Source organism: Pelodiscus sinensis, chromosome 1 (genome assembly GCF_052426305.1).
Source record: "Pelodiscus sinensis isolate ZL-2025 chromosome 1, ASM5242630v1, whole genome shotgun sequence".
In the NCBI taxonomy this organism is placed as follows: domain Eukaryota; kingdom Metazoa; phylum Chordata; order Testudines; family Trionychidae; genus Pelodiscus; species Pelodiscus sinensis.
Genome location: NC_143052.1, coordinates 9,483,232 through 9,507,918, shown reverse-complemented (window position 1 = coordinate 9,507,918; position 24,687 = coordinate 9,483,232). Strand labels below are relative to the sequence as shown.

Below are 24,687 nucleotides of genomic sequence, written 5' to 3'. Positions count from 1 at the left end.
GCCCAGCTGGAGCCTGATAAAAGTGAGTGAGAACGGGGCAGGGAAGGAGGATGGAGTTAGCAGGGGCGGGGCCTCAGAGAAGGGGCGGGAAAGAGGCGGGGCAAGGGTGTTTGGGTTTGAGGTAGACCCTAGATTGCACTTCATTTGAAAAAAAGTGATCACATGCTTAAAAAGGCTGGAGACCCCTGCGTCAGAGGAAGTTTCTACCTGCACTGTGTGAAGCAATAGGCTTCTTACACTGGCCGGGGCCTGAGGCAGAACGAAGAGAATCCTATGCTACAGCCTGTCGTTAGACAAAATAAGTGGCAGCCAATTTAGGTGCAGATTTTTGGGTCTGTAAACAACATTTTCATGAATTAATGTATACACACGGTCACTGCAATCGAGGGGCTATTCCTGGTCAGGATTGAACAATCCGATTTACAGCGATCAGACCAAGACCTGGCGTGGGGAACAGATTCTCCCGTGCCTGCCTACAGCAGAGTTCATAGAGTTTCCACTGACACGTCAGAGACAACATGCTGGAGGAGATGGACCTCGGTTCTGATTCAGTCTGGCAATTCGAGGTTCCTGTGTTGGACTGCCCCCTGCTGGTTACCAATCTGGCTTGTGCTAGTGACTGACGATATGGAAGTGAAACTAACTAGAAACACCCGCGAAACAGGCCAGTGTAGCTTCATCCTCCAGTCCAAGTGACATGTACCAGTGGAGAAAAGTGAAGAGGAACATAGCCAGAGCCAGACTCAATCAGACCAATCCAGGATCCTGTCTCTGGTGGTGCCCAGTTCAAATTGCTTCAGAAGAAACGGCAAGAAGCACTAAAAATGGGCAAGTCTGGACTAACCTGCCCAAAGGAGAAGTTTTCTCCTGACCTCCTCAGGGAGAGGCTGGCTCATAACCTGAAACATGAGAGTTTATTTCTTCCAGACATTTTTAACCTTGTACAAGGTGACTTGATATTTTAGCCATATTAATGCCGAACACTTTTTGGAACCCTGAGCAATTAAGCCATCAGAGAGTAGTGGTGACACAGATGGGGTGGGTGTTAGTCTGACTGTCTCTTGAAGGAGCTCGTCACAATACACACACACACACACACACACACACACACACCCTGATCAGCAAGAAAAAGAAGCGTTGACGGAAGACCAGGTGGTGGCAGCAACGAGTCATTTCCCATCTCAGCTGTTGCATCCCAGGCTGTGATTTAGGTGCAAGCTTGCACCAACCCCAACCACAGTTTGTATGGGAAGAGGCCAGAAGTGACTCAGAAATCACCCCGCTCACAGAGTCCCTGCCATCCTCGGGCCCTCACTTCTGTACCTTTTCGAAGCTTGCATGGTCAGAAGGGGAATTGATTGCGCTTTCCAAACTACTTCTGAATCCATCCTTAATATCCATCCCCAGGGAAGGGGGGGGAGGAGCTGGACCCCCCTGGGAACAGCTTCACTTTTCAAATGATGCACATCCACACCCACCCAAACAGGAGCGATAGTCAGGGCTCTACAGGCAGGGTGGGGGCTGGTCTGCACTACACAACAGACTCTCATGGAAGGCGCTCAGTGCATGTTGCAGCCATTCAGAAATGGTGTCTCCCCGTCTGCAGCCAGATGGAAAGAGCAGCACCCATTAGTGGAGATGCAAGAAGCCACATCCTCACATTATTACATTAAAATAGTGTCGTGCCAGGCTCTTAAGGAGATCTTGTCCTAATGGCACCCAGTGTCACCAGATAAAGACACGGATCTTAAAATGGCTAAAGTTTGACAGCATTCTGTCTGGCACAAAACTACATATCAATAGTTGGGGTGGTGACATCCTCAGTCCTTCATTGTCCCTACTTCCCTATTGTTTGTCTGTATGATCTTGGCCGGGTTCTTTAATTGCGTCTGTCTGCTGTGTAATTCATTTTTCTAGGTGTAAATCAATTACGGTGGCAGGAGATCACTGTTTGGAGAAGTATGGTACAATATGCTCAAGACTGGTTAATAAAATTTGAGTCAAGTAACTGGCTCAGGTCTAGCTAAGCAGGACGCAAGTTTCACTCTATAAACTGTGGTCCCCAAGGAAGTTCTTTGGGAACCAACTCCAGGACACAGCTCCAAGATCAGAGCTGCCCGACCTCAACACTCTGCCAGCGACACCGGGCAGAAACTGAAGTCCCGCCCCCCAGATAGACCTGATCCTGACTGGCCAGCAAGAAAAGTTCATGTGTCTTATTGGGAATGGAGAGCACTGTATGCTGAGCGTGTGTATTCTGGCTTTTGGTGATTGTCAATAAACAGAGGTGAAGGAGGATATTATGGTGTGAGGCTCTCTCACTGGTAAAAGACCCCGCAAACCCACAGAGGGTAAGAGTCTGCCTGAGCCCTAGCAATGGGGAGGGGGCTTGAAGGGAGAAGGTTACACCTGAGCTCCACAAATGGGTCAAGTGTGCGAGTGACAGAGGAGTTTGCGCGGGTGTTGCAGGCAAACGAGGGTACTCACGCAGGGTCTGGACTCATTCAGGGTTAGAACGACTTCTGATTCGCTGAACGAGAGCTGTTCCTCACAAATGACCTGGAAAAACAAAACCCAGCCCAAGTCATTTCTGCATGGTGGCTGGACAGCTGGGCCTTGCTGCTGCAGACGGATCAGAGACATGCAACTGAACACACGCTAATCAGTTCTGAAGCCTGTGTTCGGCAGGTCAGACAGATGGATCATTTCTGGCCTTAGCATCCATGAATACAAATCAAGAGGCAGAGACGGGAAAGGCCTGGCAAGTCTCCAGAGCCCGTATCTCCCAACCCTCTCTATATGAAGTGTCCTGAAGAGCCTGGGTAATTCTATTCAGGAAGCTGTTGTCTGATCTCTGTTTGCTAGTGCATGTGCCAAAATGGGCCTAGGACCTACAGCAAGAAATCAGAGGGTGAGATCAGGGTCTCACAAGCACGTTCCTGCCACCAAACACTTGGGCTGCGTCTAGACTGGCAAGTTTTTCCGCAAAAGCAGCTGCTTTTGTGGAAAAACTTGCCAGCTATCTACACTGGCCGCTTGAATTTCCACAAGAACACTGACGATCTCATGTAAGATTGTCAGTGTTCTTGCGGAAATGCTATGCTGTTCCCGTTTGGACAAATGCTTGTGCAAATGCTTTTGTGCAAGAGGGCCATTGTAGACAACGCGGTATTGTTTTGCGCAAAAAAGCCCCAATTGCGAAAATGTCGATCGGGGCTTTCTTGTGCAAAACCGCGTCTAGATTGGCACGGACACTTTTCTGCAAAAAAGTGCTTTTGTGGAAAAGCATCCGTGCCAATCTAGACGCTCTTTTCCGCAAATGCTTTTAACGGAAAAACTTTTCCATTAAAAGCATTTGTGGAAAATCATGCCAGTCTAGACATAGCCTTGAAGTAAGACACGTGAGGTACAGGAGTCAGCCATGATGCGTGCTCACCTATCGTGAAAACAACCCCCGACGGGCGTTTCACTCTCCCTGTTTCCTGTGCCATTGGTCCTCACTCCTGTGCCTGGCGCAGATCACATCCTTGACCCATCATCTAACTTCTGTTGCTGTTTGTAGCAGGCCCACTGGACAGAGTAAATGCAGACGTGGCCTCTGTCCAAAGCCGTGACAATCTAGTTCATTGCCCAGGCATTCAGGGCTAGAGTCACACACGTGCCTCGGTGCCTAACCCCCCGATTTAGAAACCTAACTCCCAGTTTTGGCTCCACGTCAAGCCTCAAAACTCCTGCTGAACCTCCCAGATGCCAGAACTCCCTCCATACCTACATGTTTGCTTTCAAAATGGTCACCACGCCTCTGGGACTGTGTATTCTAGTCGCCTGGACCTGTACCTCTCGCTTAACCAAGTCACTAACCGGGGAAAGAAAGGCGTCGGGCTGCCTACACCGCTGATTGTCATCAGCAGCAGTAGTAGGGCTTGCGTCTTTTCCACGGTCCAGCCACTAGAGGGAGACCTAACAGCACATACTGAACCTGGCATATTCCAGTGACAAAGCTTGGCACTCTTATGAAGGCACATTAGCCTTTTCTCCTGCTGGCTTGGGCATGACTAAGGAATGTCCACCAACATCCTGGCGCCCAGTACCTGATTGTTGAGTAGAGCATCCGAGGGCCTGGCTTTCCTGCCAGGAGTTGAAGCATGGTGGCTTGAGGATGTGCTGGTTGTCATGGGGACCACAGTGCTGGTTGTCATGGTTGAGGATAGGCTGCCATCAGCCTGTGGTACGCCACCAGCCTGTCGAGTGGTTGCAACCGTCGTTGCCCCAGGTGTGGTGGCACCCTCCTTAGTAGCCACAGGCGTCGCTGTCTCGTGTCCTGGCTGGGTGGCGTTTTCCTTGTCTGCAGGGACACCTGAGCTCTGCACTACACATCAAAACAGAAAGCAAATAAGACACTGATAAATGATAGCAAAGCCCCACAAATATGCAAGGAGCGGACAGGTACCATGAGGAGGCACTGCCAGTGAATGGCAGAGGGAAACTTTCACCTGAAACTTTACATGGCATTTACTGACAGCCCCCGTGTATCTTCAAGCTTTTTGTCTCAGAACTTCTTTAATGGTGTTTATTTATTTTATTAAAGGAAAGGGACAGGCAGGGAGGAGGGGATAGAAAATGCTAATATGTGAGGATTGCTATATTTCCTTGAGATGCAACCTCTCCCCACTCTGAGGCCTGAAGGCTGCCCTGTCCTATCTCAGGCTACATCCACGCTCTGGGGCTATGCTACCCTACGAGGTTTTTCCGGGATACCAGAACTCAGCTGCATCCAGGGAATGCGTCTGATCTTCCGCTTTTTTTTTGCGGAAGAGCAGACACGCTCTTTCAGAAGCCCTGGCTTCCTCAGCCCACAAGAAAGAAGGGCTCTTCCGAAAGAGGAGGCTTTTCCGAAATTTGGCCCAGTGTCGACGGGCCAAATTTCACAAAAGCCTCTTCCGAAAAAACGATCAGAAAAAGGTACGCAAATTGCGGAGCACAATTTGTGGACCTTTTTCCAATAGATCATTGTACAGGCTACCCCCGACGTGCAACGTGATCAGTTCCTGGGATAGCGTCGCAAGTCGGGGGCATCGTAACTCGAGCCTGTATTTACGACAGGAGTTGTGTGTGGTCGTAAATGTGTGGCCGAGGATGTATGTCGGGGGATTTTGGCCCCTTCCACACTTACAGTTGTAAGGTTGTAAGTGAGGGTGGTCATAAATCCATAGTGTAGACAGCCTGGGGTATTAGCTAGGGACTGAGATGGGGGAAGGTCCCGGCTAATGCCTCCCTATGGATCCCACATATTGAAGGATCTTGCCAATGTCTCCATCCTTGGTCTCAGTCTCTTCTCCCTCAATAGCTTATCCCTGAGTCATTTAATCTGCAAACACAAATTCAACCACCTTCTCTAGGCTGAGGATTCATGGCTTCACCTCTCTACTCCAAATCTGTCTCCTTCTTTTCAAACTCAAAACTCAGCGTGTCTCTCTGACACCAGGGGGATGTCTAGCCTTCAACTCAAGTGCAACACGGCTGAGGGTATGTCTACACTACGAAGTTAATTCGAACTAACAGACGTTAGTTCGAATTAACTTTGATAGGGACTACACATACAAACTGCTAGTTCGAATTTAAATCAAACTAGTGGAGCACTTCATTTGAACTAGGTAAACATCATTCTACGAGGACTAATGCCTAGTTCGAATTAACTAGTTCGAATTAAGGGCTGTGTAGCCACTTAATTCGAACTAGTGGGAGGCTAGCCCTCCCCAGCTTGCCCTGGTGACCACTCGGGGCACCACCAGGGAAACTCTTCTGCCCCCCTCCCGGCATTTGCGCAAGAGGGCTTTTGCCTGAACAGGAGCAGCACAGTATTTCCTCAAAAACACTGACAATCTTACATGAGAACATCAGTGTTCTTGCAGAAATTCAAGTGGCCAGTGTAGACAGCTGGCAAGTTTTTCCACAAAAGCAGCTGCTTTTGCGGAAAAACTTGCCAGTCTAGACACAGCCAAGCTGTTTGTCTTCACTTTCAAGGCCCTGCAGAGCCTATTGTCACTCCACCTATCATCTCTACCATACATGTGAGCTTTGGAGTCCTGCCTCTGATTCACCCATGAAATTGGCCTCCATGGCTTACCTGCTACATTTTCAAACAAGCACACACCAGAGCCCTACTAAGGACAAGCAAGAATTTCGGCCTCTATGCAGCATTCAGTCCAGAGCCTCTACTGCCGAGGCTGCCAACAAGGAGGCCAATTAGTAGGGAGGCTTTTGAGAGAAAGACTCCGGCCCCGGCAACTGGACTGTGAACCCCCAGGTGAACTCATGATCAGCATGGCCAACCCAAGCGCGCTACGAACCCATCTCTTCACCTAAACTGGAAAGACTCTACAACCAGCCTTCCCCCAGCCTCCCAAACCCAGTCACAATCCTGCTCAGACCTGTGGTGCCTTCTGATGTTCTGGTCTTCTGAGGTGGAGACGTGGCTGAAGAACCATGGATGGAGGTCGTGGGTCTGGAGACGTCAGCAGCAGGGGTGGTCACAAAGGTGGAGGTGGCAGCAGACGCAGGGGCAGAACTAAGAGCGTTGAAGACCGTGGCAGCTGTCGGGAGGGGAGCAGCACTGCTGTGGGGGGTCACAGATCCCGTGGCGGTGCTGACCGCTGCCTTCGTGCCCTCAGGGGTAGCACTAGTTTTAGGGGATGGAGTGCTGGTGTCAGCTGATACTGGGGTGTTGGCAGGGGGCAAGGTGCTTGTGCCAGAGTGAGGGGGGCTGACAGTGGGGGACAAGGTGCTAGCTTTGGGTGAGGTGCCAGCACCAGAGGTGGATGGCACATTGGTGCCAGGTGATGCAGGACTGATGGAGGGCGGCACGGTGCTGGAACCAGACAGGGTGGTGGTGGGAGACAGGGTTGTAGGAGTGATGCTGGTGTCAGCGGAGGATAAGGCACCAGCTTTGGTGGTGGTCAGGGTGCTGACGAGGGCTGTGGTAGGCACTGCTCTTGAGGTGGAAACAGGGGACTGGGTACTTAAGGTGGTAACAGCTTGTCCAGAATCACTGGTTTTGTCAGTAGTATCATCTCCTAAAAAACACAAAGGGCCAGATGGTTACAAAAGGTTTCCTGGCTTCCATCCAGCCCACCCCTCCACCTGCTTTCCTATGCACCATGTCCAGAGCCAACACTTGTATAAACAGCTAATGAGTGGGAGCCCAGCCCCTGCCCACTGCTGAAAACACTCACTCAGCATTTTCCCTGTAGTCCCTATAGGATAAAGTCACTGGGTGGGAGTTTCAGAAAATGCCCCGAAGAGCAACGTGGCAGAGGGGAGACCTGTGGACAAGCTAAGGAAAAGGAGTGACGAAGCCAGTCTCTCATGGGAATAAGTGTGGTAAATTGCACAGAACGTGGGCGAGAGGCGCACAGGTGGCGGGACGGGAAGAGTTTGGAGGAAGCACCAGGAAGTCGCTCTGTGTGCACATGGCTGGAATGCTGTGCAGACTCTGCATCTCTCTAAATGGTTCTCTTATTGAAGAGCCTGTTTAATTTTACCAGCGCCGAGTCCTTTCATGGTACCATCTAGACTCTGGTACATGAAAAAACAGGTAAGAGGCCAATGGAGGAGCATGTGAGACTTGCCCGATACCAAGCAGGGTCCTTCTCTCACCCTCTCACATCACCTCCAACCCAAAATTCAAAAATACCCAGCTGAAGATTAATTCTGTCAGAGGATCTGTGGCAGGGGGTAGCTGCAAGACAGCCCAAAAATGACAAACCCCAGTTCAGAGGCGTGAGCAAAAGAATAACACTAACATTGATTTAAAGTTAAAAAAAACCCCACGACTAAGAAACAAACTCAGAGTTTGTTTAATAGACTTTCACCAAAGGCAGGTTCCTGCAGGTGACCTGTTTTCCGCTCCCCACACGGGCGCTGGAACAATTTGCACACTGCGGGTAGGCTTGCCAGATAGTTTCAACAAAAATACCGGACACACTTGACATGACATCACAATCGACATTCCATCTGATTTAGAAAATATCGTATGTTTATAGTTTCTCATTTATATTTTCTCAATTTGTTTCCTGAACAGAAAGCTCAAATACTGGACTGTCCGGTTCAAAACCGGACACCTGGCAACCCTACCAGTGCGGGTGCTGAGAACCATTGAGCCAAACTGTAAATCCTGTTTATAATGGAAACCACGTCACTCAGGGGATGCGGAAGTGCCACCAGTATGCCTAGTTCCAGCACCGTTGCTTCCAGCTGCCTGGTTTAGGGTGTGTCTACACTTTGGAGCTGGGGGTGCGATTCCCAGCTAACGTAGGCATACGCACACTGAAAGCGCAGTGAAGCCGCAGTGGCGTGAGGTGCGGGCCAATTGCATAGAGGGTGGCTAGGCTTGCTTATGCTGTCATGGATACCCTGTGTTTCTAGCCTGCTAGCGAGGAATCGCACCCCCCAGCTCTAAACACAGACACACCCTCACAGACGTTCCCCCTGCTGGAAGCCAGGGGGCGTTCCATGGCGAGAAAGGAAATCCCGCCCGTAGCTCTCTACTTGATGGACAGCCCTCTTAGCCAATTGGCTTTACACACAGATTCATAGCCAGGCAGTTTGGGTCTCACTAAAAACCTTCCGGCCTGCAAAAGCCCCAGGCTCTAAGTCATCAGTCCTGCTCACGCTCACTATTTTAAATGTAAAGCGGCCAAATCTGGATTGTCGGCAGGTGGGATTGAACCTAGGGCCTTAAACCATGTGCCTCTATTGCAGGGGTGGGCAAGAGGCTGCCAGCAGGCCAGATCCAGCTGGCCAAGCCACCGGATCTGGCCCGTGGCTGCCCCGCCGGAACCCTTAGGCAGAGAACAGCTCACACTTTAACAAGCCAGCTGTTCTCCTTTCCAGCCAGCTGGGGAGGGAGGAGGGAGATGTTTCATACTGTACCTGCCCCCCAGCAAAATCTCTTAGCTCCGATTGGCCAATCTCTCCGTTTCTGGCCAACAGGAGCTGAGAATTTTTGTCAGAAGTAGGGGAAGTGTAGAAAGCCTTCTCCCTCCCTCCTCGTCCCCGCTCCCCTTCCCTCTCTCATGGAACCACGTGGAGCAGCCTGCAGCAGACAGTCTGCCTCAGGTTTCTGCTAGTAAGTGCCTCCCAGCCAGAGCCTGCCTCTGGCACCTCAGCCTTTCCCTTCCCCCCCGCCCCCACCAAACCCTCTGCCCCCTCCTGCATCCATACCCCCTCCCAGATCTGGCATCCCAGTCTCTTGCCCCAGATCACAATCCCCTCCTACCCTAGGTCACATCCCCAAATCCTGCAGCCCAGTCTCCTGCCCTAAGTCCCTACTACCTCCTTCACCCAAACTTCCTCCCCGATCCCATTCTTCCTCCTGCACCCCAATCCCTTCCCCCAAGCTCCTTTCTGCACCCAACCTCCAGACCAGACCCTACACCTCCTGGAAAAGTGCGGCTCATGGCCACTTTCCAAAATCTTGGAGTGGCCCCTCCATCAAAAATTATTGCCCACCCCTGATCTACAGCATGAGCTAAGGCTGCAGAGACTTCAGGTGCCCTTCTCAGCGGTCTCAGGGCCTGTGGATTATACTAGTATTAGGGCCCGGATTGAATTCCTAGCTCAGCCTGCTGAGTGTCCTTGGGAAAGTCACGTCACCTCTACGTGCCACCTCTGGTCCCCCTCCCCGCTTTCCGTCTCTCTTTCAGGGCTGGGCCACCATGCGACTGTGAAGCTCCTCGCACAGTGGGGTTCTGATCTCCCTTGGGGGACCCTAGGTAACGCCACATAATAATAATATGGGGGGGATCGGATTCCCCCCAAAGTGGGGGTTGCTGACCTGGCCAGAGCCAATGAGCTATCCACCTGGATCCCAAACAGCTGTGTCATTGTCACCTCCAGCTGCAGCGATTTCATAACATCCCTCCCTCCCCCCGCACGCTCCTCCACAAAGGGAGCTTCTGTTAATTAATTCCCGGCCACAAAAATCTGCAACTTGTGATTTTTCCTGGCTGGGTGAGAGCTGCAATTCTAACTCCCCCTGCCCATCTACCGTAGCCAGGCTCCGTAGACAGGACAGCAGGCAGAAGAAGGACATAAGCAGTGGAATTCCCTCTTCTTTTTGTCGCAGCTGTTACCCAAGGGTATAACAGAGACAGAGAGAAAGGGGACCGAGATCTCCCACCCACCTGGAGCCCCTGGCGTGAGTGATCGATCTGTGAGCAACCCGTAAAGTTGGACCATTATTTCCCGAGGAAGGTGGGGAAGCACTGGGATGGGTGGAACCTCCATCCCTAGAGGTTTTTGAGCCCTGGCTTGACCAAGCCCTGGCTGGGATGATTGAGTTGGGGTTGTTCCTGCTTTGGGCAGGGGGTTGGACTCGATGACTCCTGAGGTCTCTTCCAGCCCTGGGATTCTGTGAATCTTTGACCATCAGACCATTGTTTCACCCTGTAATGCAGGATGGTGAGGACCCTGGGGAAGCCCCTGAGCTCCCAAAACTGATCAGAAGATGGGGGGATGTTTTGAAACCTCTGGTGGAGCTCAACTCAGCCCTGGCATCTGCCCCACTCACCCCACCCGTGTGTAAGGACACCTTATCTCTGGGCTTCAAGGCAGATTCTTCCAAAGAGCAAGTTTTGGTGGCCGGAATGGAGCACGTGCCCCAAGTATGCTGTTCCCTATGCTTCCGAGGGAGAGGAAGTCCAGGAGGTCTTCAAACCCATCTCTCCTCCTGCCTCAGTTTACACACACCGCTGCGCGCAGGGGGTTGCTCCACCCCCACGGGGACTGCTGTGGCCTGGGGCGCGACGGGGTGCAGCAGGAGCTGCTCTGGCAACTCCCCTATTCATGCCCCCTTTAATCGGTTCACCGGGTAAACGTTTAACCGATGAACAAATCACATGGGATTTTACACCCTAATAATAATCAGCCCCAACTGCCTTTACTTCCCTTGTCGCCTCCCATCTATTGGAGAAACTTGTGTCCATCATGGCCCGCAGGAGCAAGCCAGCTCCCATGGCCGTTAATTCACTACCAGGCAATCATGTTCGACAGACCATCCACATTGCTGTGGGATGCACCTTTCTGCAGCCGCACTCTTCCAAGTGTCCCACCCCTGCCTCCTTCCAGAGTAACAAGAACAGGATCGGACAGAGAAGGGGAATAAATACGTTGATTCGATTGGCCCTCACCCTGTCAGAGGTCACATTCGCCCAAGGATGCTGAGCTCATCAAAAGTTAAGAGAAAGAATCGTTTTTTTTGCGGAAGAGCTAAATTATTCTCATCATCTCCCTAGGGAAAGACTCTTTCTGACCGTTGGAGGAACGTGCCTCTGTGGTTTCATCTAGGGTCACCCTCCCCTGACCCTGGTTTTGGGAAGGTGGAAAATTATCTGCCTCTCCCCATTCTGAGGTGGTAACATCAGGGTGACATTTGATCCACCACATTAACTGGACTTTTATCTCTTGTATCATGCCAGGGGAAACTAAGGCAATGGTTCCCAACTGCCAGGCTGCAGACCGGTGCCTGTCCGTGAACCGCTGGCTGCCGGTCCGTGGCGGCTGCTGGAGCTGAAGCTGGCTGTCCGTGGCGGTTCAGCTCCAGCAACCATGGTGGCTGATTTTTGCGCTTGGGGAAGGAGGGTGCGCGAAGGAGGAGGGAGCATGCACGCTGCCAACGGCCACTCCCCCTGCCCGTAGGGCAGCCTTGCTCAGGACTGCAGGGGCGGGGCAGGGTAAAGGGGAGTTGGATGAGGGCATGGTGGGGTCATGGGGCAAGAGGGTGTTGGCATGTAGGGGTCAGAGGTCAAAGGGTCAAAGGGCATGGGATCAAAGGTGTTAGGCACTGGGGAGCAAGGGCTTGGGTTGGGGCTAGGAGGACAGGTAACATTTCATTTGCATATCTGCCTATTCATTATTTGCATAAATATGCAAATATGCAAATAAAATGTTACAGGTCTGCCAAATGTTTGTGAATGGGTGTGGCAGTGTAAAAAGGGTTGGGAACCACTGAACTAAGGGATTCTCCTTCCCCCCCCCAGTATTGCGGTGGAACCATCATGGGTACGACAAAACCCAAATCTTGAGGGCGAAGACATGCTGCACGGGACGCTTTGCAAAAAGCCATTTAAAATTCAAACTCACGCAGCAGTTTGGGGCTAAATAGGCGGAAATGAAGAAGTGCCTGGAATAAGAGCCCAACATGATCCGGTCTGCGTGTGCGTGAAAGATCATTTGTCTTTCTCGAGGGAAGCTGTAGCGTGGACAAGACTCTCATACCAAATGCTAGTCAGCAAGTGAGCCGGGTCTAGGGTTATAATGCTGAAAGTGCAAGGGTCAGTCCCAGTCGATGGCTGAGCCTGATTCTCTATTGGCCCGTGTCTTGTGGAATTGTTCACAGAAGCGCAACATGGTGGTGAAATGCTCCGGTATTTAGTGGGGGAGGGGGGGTCTGGCCACCTGAAGGGCTGGACAGTGGAGACCCGACTAATCTGTGCTTCACATTCTTAGGACTTGTTCTGTTTGCCCAGACCCAACAAAGGGAACCATCATTGGCTGGAGTCAATTGGCATAACTACACTGAGGTCAACAGAGTGAAGCCAAGTCACCCCTACTGAGGATCCGGTCTAGAGTTTGAAAACCAAAGCTCCCGATGGCTGGAGCAAAGGAAACGGACAGAATTTATTCAGAAAGACCACATGGGGGCGTGGGGGAAGAGGAGGGCACACGGCTCCGGGTGTGGAGGAAGAGAAAGGCACATGGCTCCGGGCATGAGGGAAGAGGAGGGCACACGGCTCTGGACGTGGGAGAAGAGGAGGGCACACGGCTCCGGGCGTGGGGGAAGAGGAGGGCATACGGCTCCGGGCATGGGGGAAGAGGAGAGCACACGGCTCCGGGCGTGGGGGAAGAGAAGAGCACACGGCTCTGGGCGTGGGGGAAGAGGAGGGCACACGGCTCCGGGCGGGGGGAAGAGGAGGGCACACGGCTCCGGGCGTGGGGGAAGAGGAGGGCACACGGCTCCGGGCGGGGGGGAAGAGGAGGGCACACGGCTCCGGACGTGGGAGAAGAGGAGGGCACACGGCTCCGGGCGGGGGGGAAGAGGAGAACACACGGCTCCAGGCGTGGGGGAAGAGGAGAGCACACGACTCCGGGTGTGGAGGAAGAGGAGGGCACACGGCTCCGGGCGGGGGGGAAGAGGAGGGCACACGGCTCTGGGCGTGGAGGAAGAGGGTACACGGCTCCGGACGTGGGAGAAGAGGAGGGCACACGGCTCCGGGCGTGGGGGAAGAGGAGGGCACACGGCTCCGGACGTGGGAGAAGAGGAGGGCACACGGCTCCGGGCGTGGGGGAAGAGGAGGGCACACGGCTCCGGGCGTGGGGGAAGAGGAGGGCACACGGCTCCGGGCGTGGGGGAAGAGGAGAGCACACGACTCCGGGCGTGGAGGAAGAGGAGGGCACACGGCTCCGGGCGGGGGGGAAGAGGAGGGCACACGGCTCTGGGCGTGGAGGAAGAGGGTACACGGCTCCGGACGTGGGAGAAGAGGAGGGCACATGGCTCCGGGCGTGGGGGAAGAGGAGGGCACACGGCTCCGGACGTGGGGGAAGAGGAGGGCACACGGCTCCGGGCGTGGGGGAAGAGGACAGCACACGGCTCCGGGCGTGGGGGAAGAGGAGAGCACACGGCTCCGGACATGGGAGAAGAGGAGGGCACACGGCTCCGGGCGTGGGAAGAGAATTAAAACACACTGGAGCCAAGCACCAACATAGGGAACTTCCCTCGTCATCCTCCCCCAAAGCCATCTAACGCTGCCCCCTCCTGCTCACAGCTTCTGTGTTAGGTTCATTCCCCGTCCCACCCCTTTTGTTTCCTCTCTCCGTAACTCCCCCTCTCCCCCCCCAACTCGTCAAAACAGCTCAGCTTGGCTCCAAGTCTATTAATAGTGGGAAAAGGAAATGCAGGAGAATAACCTAGGAAATGGTGGGCGACACGCCCCACTCAGCCTAGCAAGCAGGCGCAGGCCCACCCCTTGCTGGCGGAGCCCCTCCCCCCCTCCTTCTCCCAAGACCTGAGGGGAAATGGAGGGACACGAGGCCAGGCAGTTGGTGGGAGGGGAGGCGATAACCTGGGGCTGGCCAGGCCTGAGGAAATGCCCATTTCCCTCTTTGCTGCCGTTCCTGCTTAACAAAGGGCAAAGGGTTGAGCTCATTAAAAGGAAGATGGATTTGGGGAGGGAGTGTGGAGGGCAGTGTCAAGAGTCTTCCATTCTTTCCCCTTCCTCCTGCGAGGTCCCACGGCGCTTTGCCGGCTTATTTGCAGAGAGCCCCCGGAAAGGCAGCAGCTGTGCCAGCAAGCACAGAACCACCAACTGAAACCAAGAGGGAAATTAGAACAGAATGACTCGTGCTGGAAGGTGGTCACGGCGCCGGGGCAAACGCACCTACTGCGGACTAAAGTAATGCAGGATATTTACGGAGCACATGGGAGTAGGCCCTCAGGTTTAGGGGACCTGTAGAAAGGTTGCACATTGAGCACAGCACCCCCTGCTGGCACACCAATCCCAGTAGTTATACTAGTCATGGTCTAAGACCAGTGGTCCTCAAGCTTTCAGGGCTGGCGGGTGCCCGGGGGCGGGGCCGAGCATGCGCCAGGCACCCAGGGCGCAAGAATAACTCAGGCTGGCCCTGACCATGGCCAGCCCGCAGGCACCACGTTGGGGACCCCTGGTCTAAGACAGTGGGTACTTGGGTAGGGTTGCCAGGTGTCCGGTTTTGAACTGGACAGTCCAGTATTGGAGCTTTCTGTTCAGGAAACAAATTGAGAAAATATAACTGAGAAACTATAAATGTCCAGTATTTTCTAAATAAGATGTAATGTAGATTGTGATGTCATGTCAAGTGTGTCCGATATTTTTGTTGAAACCATCTGGCAACCCTATACTTGGGAGAAGTCTGGGGGGTGCGCCAACACAACTGAAATTTGGAGAAAACTTAATTTTTGTTTTAAGTTTTACAGCCCTTTATTATTTTTGTACTTTTTACACCCAAAAGTTTCATTGCCCTTCCGGCTACAATTAAGTTGTTTAAACAAATGTGTTGCAATGGTAAAACAAAATTGTGTGTCTGAAAACTGGAGGTACTGGAGGTACTTTATATATGTATATATAAAATTTATTTATATATATTTATTTACAGGGCCCAACAAACCGCGGCGAGATCTACTCACCATCCACGCACCGTGCATGCGCCAGACCAGCACTGCGCATGTGCGCAGCGCCAGTGAACAGGGCGAATGGAGTGACCAGCTGAAATCTACTTGCCATGGTCGAGTAGAAACAGCGGTTTGTTGAGCCGTGTGTGTGTGTGTGTGTGTGTGTGTGTGTGTGTGTGTCTATTTAATTTAAAAGGGGTACTTTATAAAAAAACCAAAGTTGAGAAACACTGGTCTAAGACAGTGATACTCCGAGTGAGGCTCGTAAGCCGTGGCTCTATCGTGCGTCTCCTGCACCTCTTTGCAGCACATGACATTAAAACACGGTGTGATTTCCTTGTTAACCAATCACTTTTGCTATGTTATTAACCAGTGGTAGTTGATAAAATAATGCTTGATTAGTTGTTTTGCTGAGAGCAACCATAGGATACTAGGACTGGAAGGGACCTCGAGAGGTCATCGAGTCCCGTCCCTTGCCCTCATGGCAGGACCAAATACTGCCTAGACCATCCCTGATAGACATTTATCTAACCTACTCTTAAATATCTCCAGGGATGGAGATTCCACAACCTCCCTGGGCAATTTATTCCAGTGTTTGACCACCCTGACAGTTAGGAACTTTTTCCTAATGTCCAACCTAAACCTCCCTTGCTGCAGTTTAAGCCCATTGCTTCTTGTTCTATCCTCAGAGGCCAAGATGAACAAGTTTTCTCCCTCCTCCTTATGACACCCTTTTAGGCTGTGTCTAGACTGCATCCCTTTTTCGTAAAAGGGATGCAAATTAGACACATCGCAATTGCAAATGAAGCGGGAATTGAAATCCCCCCGCTTCATTAGCATAAAAATGGCTGCCGCTTTTTTACGGCTCGGAGCTTTGCCGGAAAAAAGCGCCAGTCTAGATGCGGATCTTTTGGAAAATAAAGCTTTTTCCGAAAGATCCCTTATCCCTCTTAAAATCAGGAATAAGGGATCTTTCCGAAAAGGCTTTATTTTCCAAAAGTTCCCCGTTTAGACTGGCGCTTTTTGCAGGCAAAGCCCTGAGCTGGAAAAAAGTGGCAGCCATGTTTATGCAAATGAAGCGGGGGAGATTTAAATCCCTGCTTCATTTGCAATTGCGCTGTGTCTAATCTGCATCCCTTTTCCGCAAAAGGGGTGCAGTCTAGACACAGCCTTAGATATCTGAAAGGATGCAATGCACACATAATACACGACAACAAATTCACACTACCGTGGCTCTGTGGGTAATATTGCTGGCTAATTTGTCTCCTGAACTACTGAGGTCTGAGTGTTACGGCTCTAAACCTAACAGTCGGGTTACAGAACAGATGATAACTCAGTGCCACTATGCCCTGGGGAAAGCAGGCATCCACACGGCAAAAAAAAAAACCCACTCACTAATTGGCATTAGCTGATTCTTTTGCGGCTGGTCTCACAAGAGGTGATTAAGAGGCGGCTAAAGCAAAGAGAATGAACTGACTCCGTGGGTGCTCTGGAGCTGGGGCATCCATGGAAAAAAAAACAGGTTCTTAGCACTCACTGGCAGCCAGATCTCCCTTCCCTTCCCTCTCCGACGCCCTCTGCTGCCAGCCCCAGCTGATTAACTCCCCCTCTCTCCTAGTGTCTCCTGCCCACTGCAGTCAGCTGTTTCATGATGTGCAAAGGTGTGGGACAGAGAGGGAGAAGCAAGGATGGGGAGTGCTTGGGGGAAAGGCAGGGTGCGAAGAGGCAAGGTGGGGTGGGGACTTGAGTAAAGGGGCGGGGCTTGGGCAGAGCAGAGGTAGGACAGGGCGGAGTGGGGTTGAGCACCCCTTTGGCCCAGAGGAAGCCAGCGCTTGTGACGGATCCCTTCCCCTCTTCTCCCCCCACAAAGAGAAACCACCATGCCACATCCTCCACACAAGGACACTTAGCCACCCATCCAAGCACTTGACAGCCAATACTTCAACCGTTCCATTATTGCCTGGGGCAGAATTAAAACCACGTGCTGACACCCCGATGTACCACATCTCTGGGAAGGATTCTACCATGTGTGGACTCGGAGTTAGTGTAAGGGGGATGGCTTTCTAAATTGGGGGGGGGGTCTCTTTAGCCTCCCCCAGATACGGAGCTGGCTTTCAAGTCAGAGCTTTTAGTGTGTGAGTGACACAGAGTGATCAAGGCAATAAAACACACTGGGTAGGTGTAAGTGTCTGTGTGCATTCTCTCCAAAGCCTGCCAGGCCAGAAGCCTGCCTGATAAGCCCTGACTGTCTGAATCAAGAGAAAGATAAAGGCAGGGCATTCTTTAGATCTGAAGTGTCCTGTTCTTATCACCCCAGTTCAGACAGACAGCATAGCCAGTGGGTAGCAGAGGCAAGGGAAGCCATTACGCCCGGGGGTCTTAGTGCCCTACCATTCTGCTCACCTCTTTCTATCCCTTTTCTGACCCGTCCTGCAGGCACCCACAGCCAGATGCTGCCCGGTGAGTCTTCAGTCTAGTAATTTAAGAATGAAAAAGCCTCCCACTGTGTCAGAGCTATAAGCAGAAGATGTACATTGTTAAAGAGCCATTCACTCAGCATGCAATCAATCTGCGGAACTCCTTGCCAGAGGATGTTGTGAAGACTAGGACTTTAACGGGGTTCAAAAAAGAGCTAGATAAATTCATGGAGGTTAGGTCCATCAGCGGCTATTAGCCAGGATGGGCAGGAATGGTGTCCCTAGCCTCTGTTTGTCTGGAAATGGATGACAGGAGAGAAATCACGTGATGATTACCTTCTGTGTTCACTCCCTCTGGGGCATCTGGCATTGGCCACTGTCGGCAGACAGGATACTGGGCTAGATGGACCTTTGGTCTGATGCAGTATGGCCGTTCTTATGTATTCAAGTGGTAATGAAGCCATTTAACAGGCATTTGCCAAGCCCACGTGTAATACTGCCAGTTTCTGACTTTACTGATACGTTCTGTAATATCTCTTCAGAACATGCTAGTTAACAGGACCTTGGCTTAAAAATTTGCTTTAAAGTATTTCAGTGATGTGTTGTTGAAGACGATAAAAATCACATCTCCAAAGAATCCTTGCACAGATATTTAGATGCACAATCTGAGTATTCATTGGGGATGTAAAATCCTGTTTAATCTGTTCACCAGTGAAACATGTTAAACCACGGTCAGCAGGGAATGCCAGCTGAGCTGGAGAGCCGCCCTGCCCATAGCACAGCTGGACTATAGGTTAACCAGTAACTATCACCCTCTTACCAGTTAATCCATTAATTAGTTACGCATAGACATCCCTAATCTTCATCGTTAGCCTTGACTGCTTGTATCTTCAGACATAGAGGTTTTAAATAAGTCCTTCAAAGGACCACCCTTATCTAAAATGTACACATTGTAATTTTAATGATTATAATACAAAAAAATGTGTCTCCTGTCTTTTCTGTCCATCCCTGTAAATTTAATCTTCCTCCCTTAACTCCCCCAGCCACTGCCACTCTTCCTTTAAGGGGGCCCTTAAAAGATAACACCCCTTTTGCTTCTAGAGCATTTCCCTTTCTCTACTTCTGACTATTTGATTAATACTTTTAAGTGAACCCGCCAGGAAAATCAGTACCTTGGTAAGATTTAAAATCCTTTGTTAGGCCTAAATCCTTAGGAAACGATTTTTTTTTCAAGTTGGTGAAATTTCATAAACATGTCTATTGTTACGGAGAGCCCACAAAGCGAGTGTTCCCTTCTTTTTTTTTAAGGAATAAACATTGTTATGAACAAACTTAACCACTCTACATCCTAAACTCCAAACTCCGGTCATCTGAAGAAGTGGGCTGTGCTCACAAAAGCTCATGATACCATCTACATGTTTTGTTAGTCTAAAAAATTCTACAAGACCATTTGTTGTTTTTTAAGTTCACTCTGACTGATGATTTTAAAATGATGCCTTTGTTTCAGTGAGTTAAATATGGAGTAATCGGGAATGATTACTTTATGAAGGCTTAAGAGGACATTAAAAATATAAAATCAGCTTAGAAATACTGGCAAAGAAAATGTAAAAGAGAAGAGCTGCAGCATGGTATTCCATAGTATTTCAAGTTGTATTCAACAGGACAATTAACTAGCCCTTTACTATACAGATTTTATAAATAAATCTCTGACAGTCATAGGTTTTTTAATACACCCTGAAGTTTAACACTTTGTTCCCATCTTTAGTGCTTTTCATTAGGTACCTTCTGCATGACCAGCCTTCAACATCTTGCCACAGCTGGGCCACCCAGCCTCGACCTGGATCCTGTCTGTCAGGGTGGCCCAGCCCCAGCACTGGTTGCAATCCTGCTGCCACCAGGGCAGCTTGGTCCCAGCCCGAGCCCCGATACAGGCCAGGCTGCTTAGCCCCAATCCTGAGGTGGTCCGTCCCTGGCCTTGCTGCAGTGATCCAGCCTTGCTGCTGCCACGGCTGGAACACCCCAGTCCTAGCCCTGACGTGGCCCTTCTTCAGCCAAACATCTCTTAAACCTGGCCCCATCCCACAGCCTGTGCCCCAGCCGGAGCCCTTACATTTGTGCACCCCAACTCTCTGTTCCAGCCCTAAGCCCTCATCCCCAGCCCCATCCCAGAGCCCGCACCCCCAGGCAGAGCCCTCCTGGCCTGGCACCCCAACCCTCTGCCCCACACACCTGAGCCCCCTCCCAGACTGCAAACCCTTCCCCCCTCCAGACACATGAACTTTGTTATGGGCATCAATAAGGAGACGTGTTGCACCTCACCTTACATAACCTCCACATTGGTGCCCATAACAAAATTCATTCCACTCAGGGGTGGGAGACATTAGAGGGAACACTGCCCAGAACACCTGGGTTTGAGTGTAATTTCACCTTTACATTTCCAGATTACTGGGGGCTGTTGTGCCTTGCTTGGCTTCTCTGTGCCTGGGAAAGCTGGCCTCAGTTTCCTCCCTCCCCCCAAATAGGCCATTTAATTTTCCATCGAGCTTGATTCTCCTCTGACTTTGCTAGAGTCAGGCAAGCGCTAATGGAAAAAAAAACTGGTTACTTATCTTGTAACTGTTGTTCTTCGAAATGTGTTGTTCGTGTCCATTCCAATTAGGTGCGCGTGTGCCGTGTGCACGGATTTTTCCGTGAGCAGTACTCGTTGGGCCAGCCACGGAGCCCCCTGGAGTGGCGCCGGCATATCGGTGCATATATATCCCTGCTGTCCCCTCACCTCCTCAGTTCCTTCTTGCCGGAGTCCTCCGACAAAGGGGAGGTGGGTGGGATTTGGAATGGACACGAGCAACACATCTTGAAGAACAACAGTTACGAGGTAAGTAACCGTTTTTTCTTCTTCGAGGGCTTGCTCATGTCCACGCCAATTAAGTGACTCCCTAGTCGTGTCCTAGGAGGGGGGGGTTGGAGACTAATGCTATCTACATGTTCACAGACTCCAGCACTGCCTTGCCAATGGTTGCATCTATCCTGGCCTGCTGCATAATCGCACAGTGCTCTGAGAAAGTATGCACGGAGGACCACGTGGCTGCCCGACACATGTCGAGGAACGCCACGGACGTCGCCTGCGCTCTTGTAGAGTGCGCCATCCGTGGAGACACCGGTCTATCTGCGCTGTCATAATACTCCTTAATGCAGGAGGTGATCCCTGACGATAAACATTGGGCTGGAACCGGTGAGCCCCTCATCCTTTTAACTATTGAAATAAGTTGTGGAGATTTCCAGAACTCTGTTGTTCTCTCTGTATAGTGCAGGACCTGTTCCCTAGCTGAGGCGAGCGGTTTTGGGAAGAACGCCAGTAGGTAAATGTCCAGTGACATATGAAATTGAGAGACCCCCTTAGGGAGGAAGGCCGGGTGGGGGCGCAATCTAACTTTGTCCTTAAAGAAAACCGTATATGGAGGCTCCGAAGTGAGGACCTGCAATTCTGAGACTCTTCTAGCAGACGTGATCGCGATGCCACCTTCCACGATAAGTGTTTCAACGACTCAAATTGTGCTCTCAGTAGGCCCGTAAGGACCAGATTGAGATGCCAGGGTGGGACCGGGGGACACGTATAGGGAAGTAATCTATCAACCTCTTCCAAGAACCGCTTAACCATGGCGTTAGCGAACACGGACCTGTGACCCTCCCCAGGGTGAAAGGCCGTAATCGCTGCCAAATGCACCTTCTGTGAGGATGTAGCGAGGCCTTGATGTCTCAGCTGTAGCACATACTCCAAGATTAGCGGGATTGTGGCACACAACGGGTTTATCCCCTTCTGTCCACATAGTGACCCGCCTCCACTCGGCCTCATACAGCGCCCTGCTGGAAGGTTTTCTGCTGTCTAGCATCACCCTCTGTACCTCCTGTGAGCACCATTGTTCTACGCCTGGCAGCCATGCGGGTTCAATCCGGCCTGGTGGAGGGCCGCTAGGTTTGGGTGTCACAACCTCCCTCCTCCCAACTCCTGAGTAATCCGGTCTGGGACTAGAGGCAATCTAACTGGGTCTTCCACCGCTAGCTATAACAGGGTGATGAACCAGTACTGGCGGGGCCACATCGGCGCCACCATGATGACCCTCCCCCGAACCACCTGACCCTGATCAGGGTCTCGAGAATTAGCAGGAAGGGGGGAAACATGTACAGTAGCCCCTGGAGCCATTGTATATGCAGTGAGTCCCCTGGAGACCCGGGCCCGTGGCCCACGAATGAGCAGTAGCTCTGGCATTGGGCATTGTTTCGTGAGGCAAACAGATCCAGAAGGGGATAACCCCACCTCTGGAAGACTTCCTTTATAATATCCATCCTGATAGTCCACTCGTGGACCCGGAAGGAGAGGCTGAGTCTGTCCACTAGATAAAGACACAAAGGATAGGGTACTAATTAACTGAGAAAGCCAATAATTAAACCTAAAGAACTATATACAAGCTAAGGGAAAGACTACCAGACTTGACAGTGCTCCAGCTACCCTCACGGGCGGTAAGAAGGAACTGAGGGGCCAGCAGGGGTATATAGGCACCGAGATGCCGGCGCCACTCCAGGGGGCTCCCAGGCCGGCCCAACGGGTACTGCTCAGGGGAAAAGCTCCGGAATCTGTGCATGGGGCAGACACACGCCTCACGGGAATGGACATGAGCAAGCACATGAAGAACAGAGCTCTTCATGGATTCTCACCCTGCCTACCCCAGGGTGGCAGCGCCCCTTTAAGAGGGCAGCGGTGACTGGTCAGCTGACCCCAGCTACGCTTTAAAAGAGCACACCTCGGCTTACAGAGAGAGATTCTGACCCATGGATGAAGAGAAAGCCTGGGTAAGTCCGGCTGAGAGCCAGGAAACGGGCGGGAAGAGGGGCCGTGGGGCTCTCACTGCCTCCTCCTGGGAGCCCTAGAGAGCAGGAATTCCTAAGTCCCCCTTAGGAGCAAGACTGTCACAGTGCACTGGGAGGGGACACAGACGAGACCGGAGAACCAGCCCCCCGAAGCTGGGGGGAGGCCCCTGCCTTGATACACTGCCCAGACAGGTAAGGACCAAACAGCATCCTCAGAGACCCGCACATGTTGGCAGACAAGGGTCCATGTTCCAAGAAGGGCAACCCAGCCCCCTTGACAGCAGCCTCAGTGACCTGATCAAGAGACGGAACCCCAGGTCAGGGCTGAGGGACGCTAGAGGGACACTATGTGAGGAGCTTGCCTAGATACAGCCCTACAGATCGAAGCAGGACTTCTGGGTCCAGGGCTGGGACGCCAGGCTGTTCCCCAGCATTCTGCATTGAAACCGTCCATGGCGAAGAGGCAAAAATCAATAGCCCCGTGTACAAAAGGAGGGACCTACAGAGTTCTTCATGAGATTGCTAAACAGGAAACACACACACCCCGCCGCTTCCTCCCTCCCCAACCCCATTCTACATCTCAGCCCCCATGTCATTTAAGAAATTCGTTGAAAGCTTCCATGGTGCAGTCATTTGATTTCTGGTGGATGCAGCTTCCCCTGTTCCAGCCCATCGCCTACCCAGAGCGAAAATCCTGTCTGCCTAAAACGTGCAGGAAATGGGAGAGGAACTGCTGGACAGGAAAAGCAGGGGATGCAGGCCAAGAAAGCAGCGTGACCCTGTTGAGCCAACTGCTCTAGAGGCAGCTCCATAGACACAAGAGCCCCACGCTTGAAATCCTTCCGAGGGCCTGTCATTTTAGGGGGGTTGCCCCACCAAACCAGAGTGGTGCCAGGCTCTCATAAATTCAGAGGCTGAAGCCAGAATTCAGAGGCTGAAGTATTCAGAGGCTGAATTCAGAGGCAGAATTCAGAGGCTGAAACCAGGGTGGACTGGATCAGGTGGATATAATAGAGGTCTATAAAATCATGACTGGTGTGGAAAAAGTGAATAAGGAAAAGTTATTTACATATTCCCACAATATAAGAACTAGGGCTCACCAAATGAAATTAATAGACAGTAGGTTTAAAACAAACAGAAGGAAGTTTTTCTTCACTCAGCACACAGTCAATCTGTGGAACTCCTTGCCAGAGGATGTAATGAAGGCTAGGACTTTAACAGAGCTAGATAGATTCATGGAGGTTAGGTCCATCAAGCCTCTGTTTCTCCGGCAGTAGGTGACAGGGGAGGGATCACATGAGGATTACCTGTAGTGCTCCCTCCCTCTGAATAATCTGGTATTGGCCACTGTCGGCAGACAGGATACTGGGCTGGATGGACCATTGGTCTGACCCAATATGGCTGTTCTTATGACTAGCGCAGTGCTTCTCAGCCAGCACTATGTGTAATCGGGGGAGGGGGGGAAAATCAACTCATCTAAATATTTACCAAATGTTGCAACAAGCTGCATAAGGAGCACTAGCGAAGTCAGTCACCCACTGACGTGTTTATGCTGCTTAGGGATAGTTTCAGAAAAAAAATATAATCGTATTAAGAAACACGCGGTGAAGCTTTTTGGCCCTAACAGGCTGCCGGCGGCCACCCACCGGTAAGCACTAGGGTCGCTGGGTTGCCAGGCTGCCTCAGTATTGAGCTGGACAGCCCAGGATTTTCGCCTCCTGGCCAGGAAAAAAAAATCAGAAAGTACCGGACATTTTAGGTGTCCGGTATTTTCTGGATTTTTTTTTTTAACCAGACAGGAGGAGAAACTATCAAACTATCCGGGTAAATACCGGACACCTGGCAACCCTAATGCTGCTCGGTAGGCCACGTGCTGAGATGTACGCCCAACAGATGTATTTGATAATGACATGGCGAAGACGGAGAAAGGCAGCTATTTGTCAGAAACGAGGTTCAGTGACAACTTCCACGGGGCCCGGGAATTCTAAAGGGCCCGGGGGGCTCCATCCACCCCTGCCACTGCCGCAGTGGCGGCTGAGACTCCTGTCCCTTTAAATTTCTGCGGGAACACCACCCAGCACACTCAGAGGGCCGGGAGAGGTGCAGCGTGGTCATCTGTGGCGGGTTGGCTGCTCCAGCCCCGCCTCTTCCATCCAAGACCCCGCCCTTTCTGTTGGCATGGAGCCCTCACACACACCC

At 51.6% G+C, this 24,687-nt stretch overlaps 1 protein-coding gene across 2 annotated transcripts in view; it reads right to left on the bottom strand.

Moving 5' to 3' along the window:
• PODXL (podocalyxin like) overlaps positions 1-24,687 on the bottom strand; it is an 89,258-nt gene that overhangs the window by 26,386 nt on the left and 38,185 nt on the right. For both annotated transcript variants that reach the window (XM_006120348.3, XM_006120347.3), the window contains exons 2-4: positions 6,432-7,073; positions 4,092-4,369; positions 2,488-2,559 (exon numbers count right to left, since the gene is read on the bottom strand). In XM_006120348.3, the coding sequence (XP_006120410.3) occupies positions 2,488-2,559; positions 4,092-4,369; positions 6,432-7,073 (992 nt within the window). The remainder of the gene's footprint in view (positions 1-2,487; positions 2,560-4,091; positions 4,370-6,431; positions 7,074-24,687) is intronic.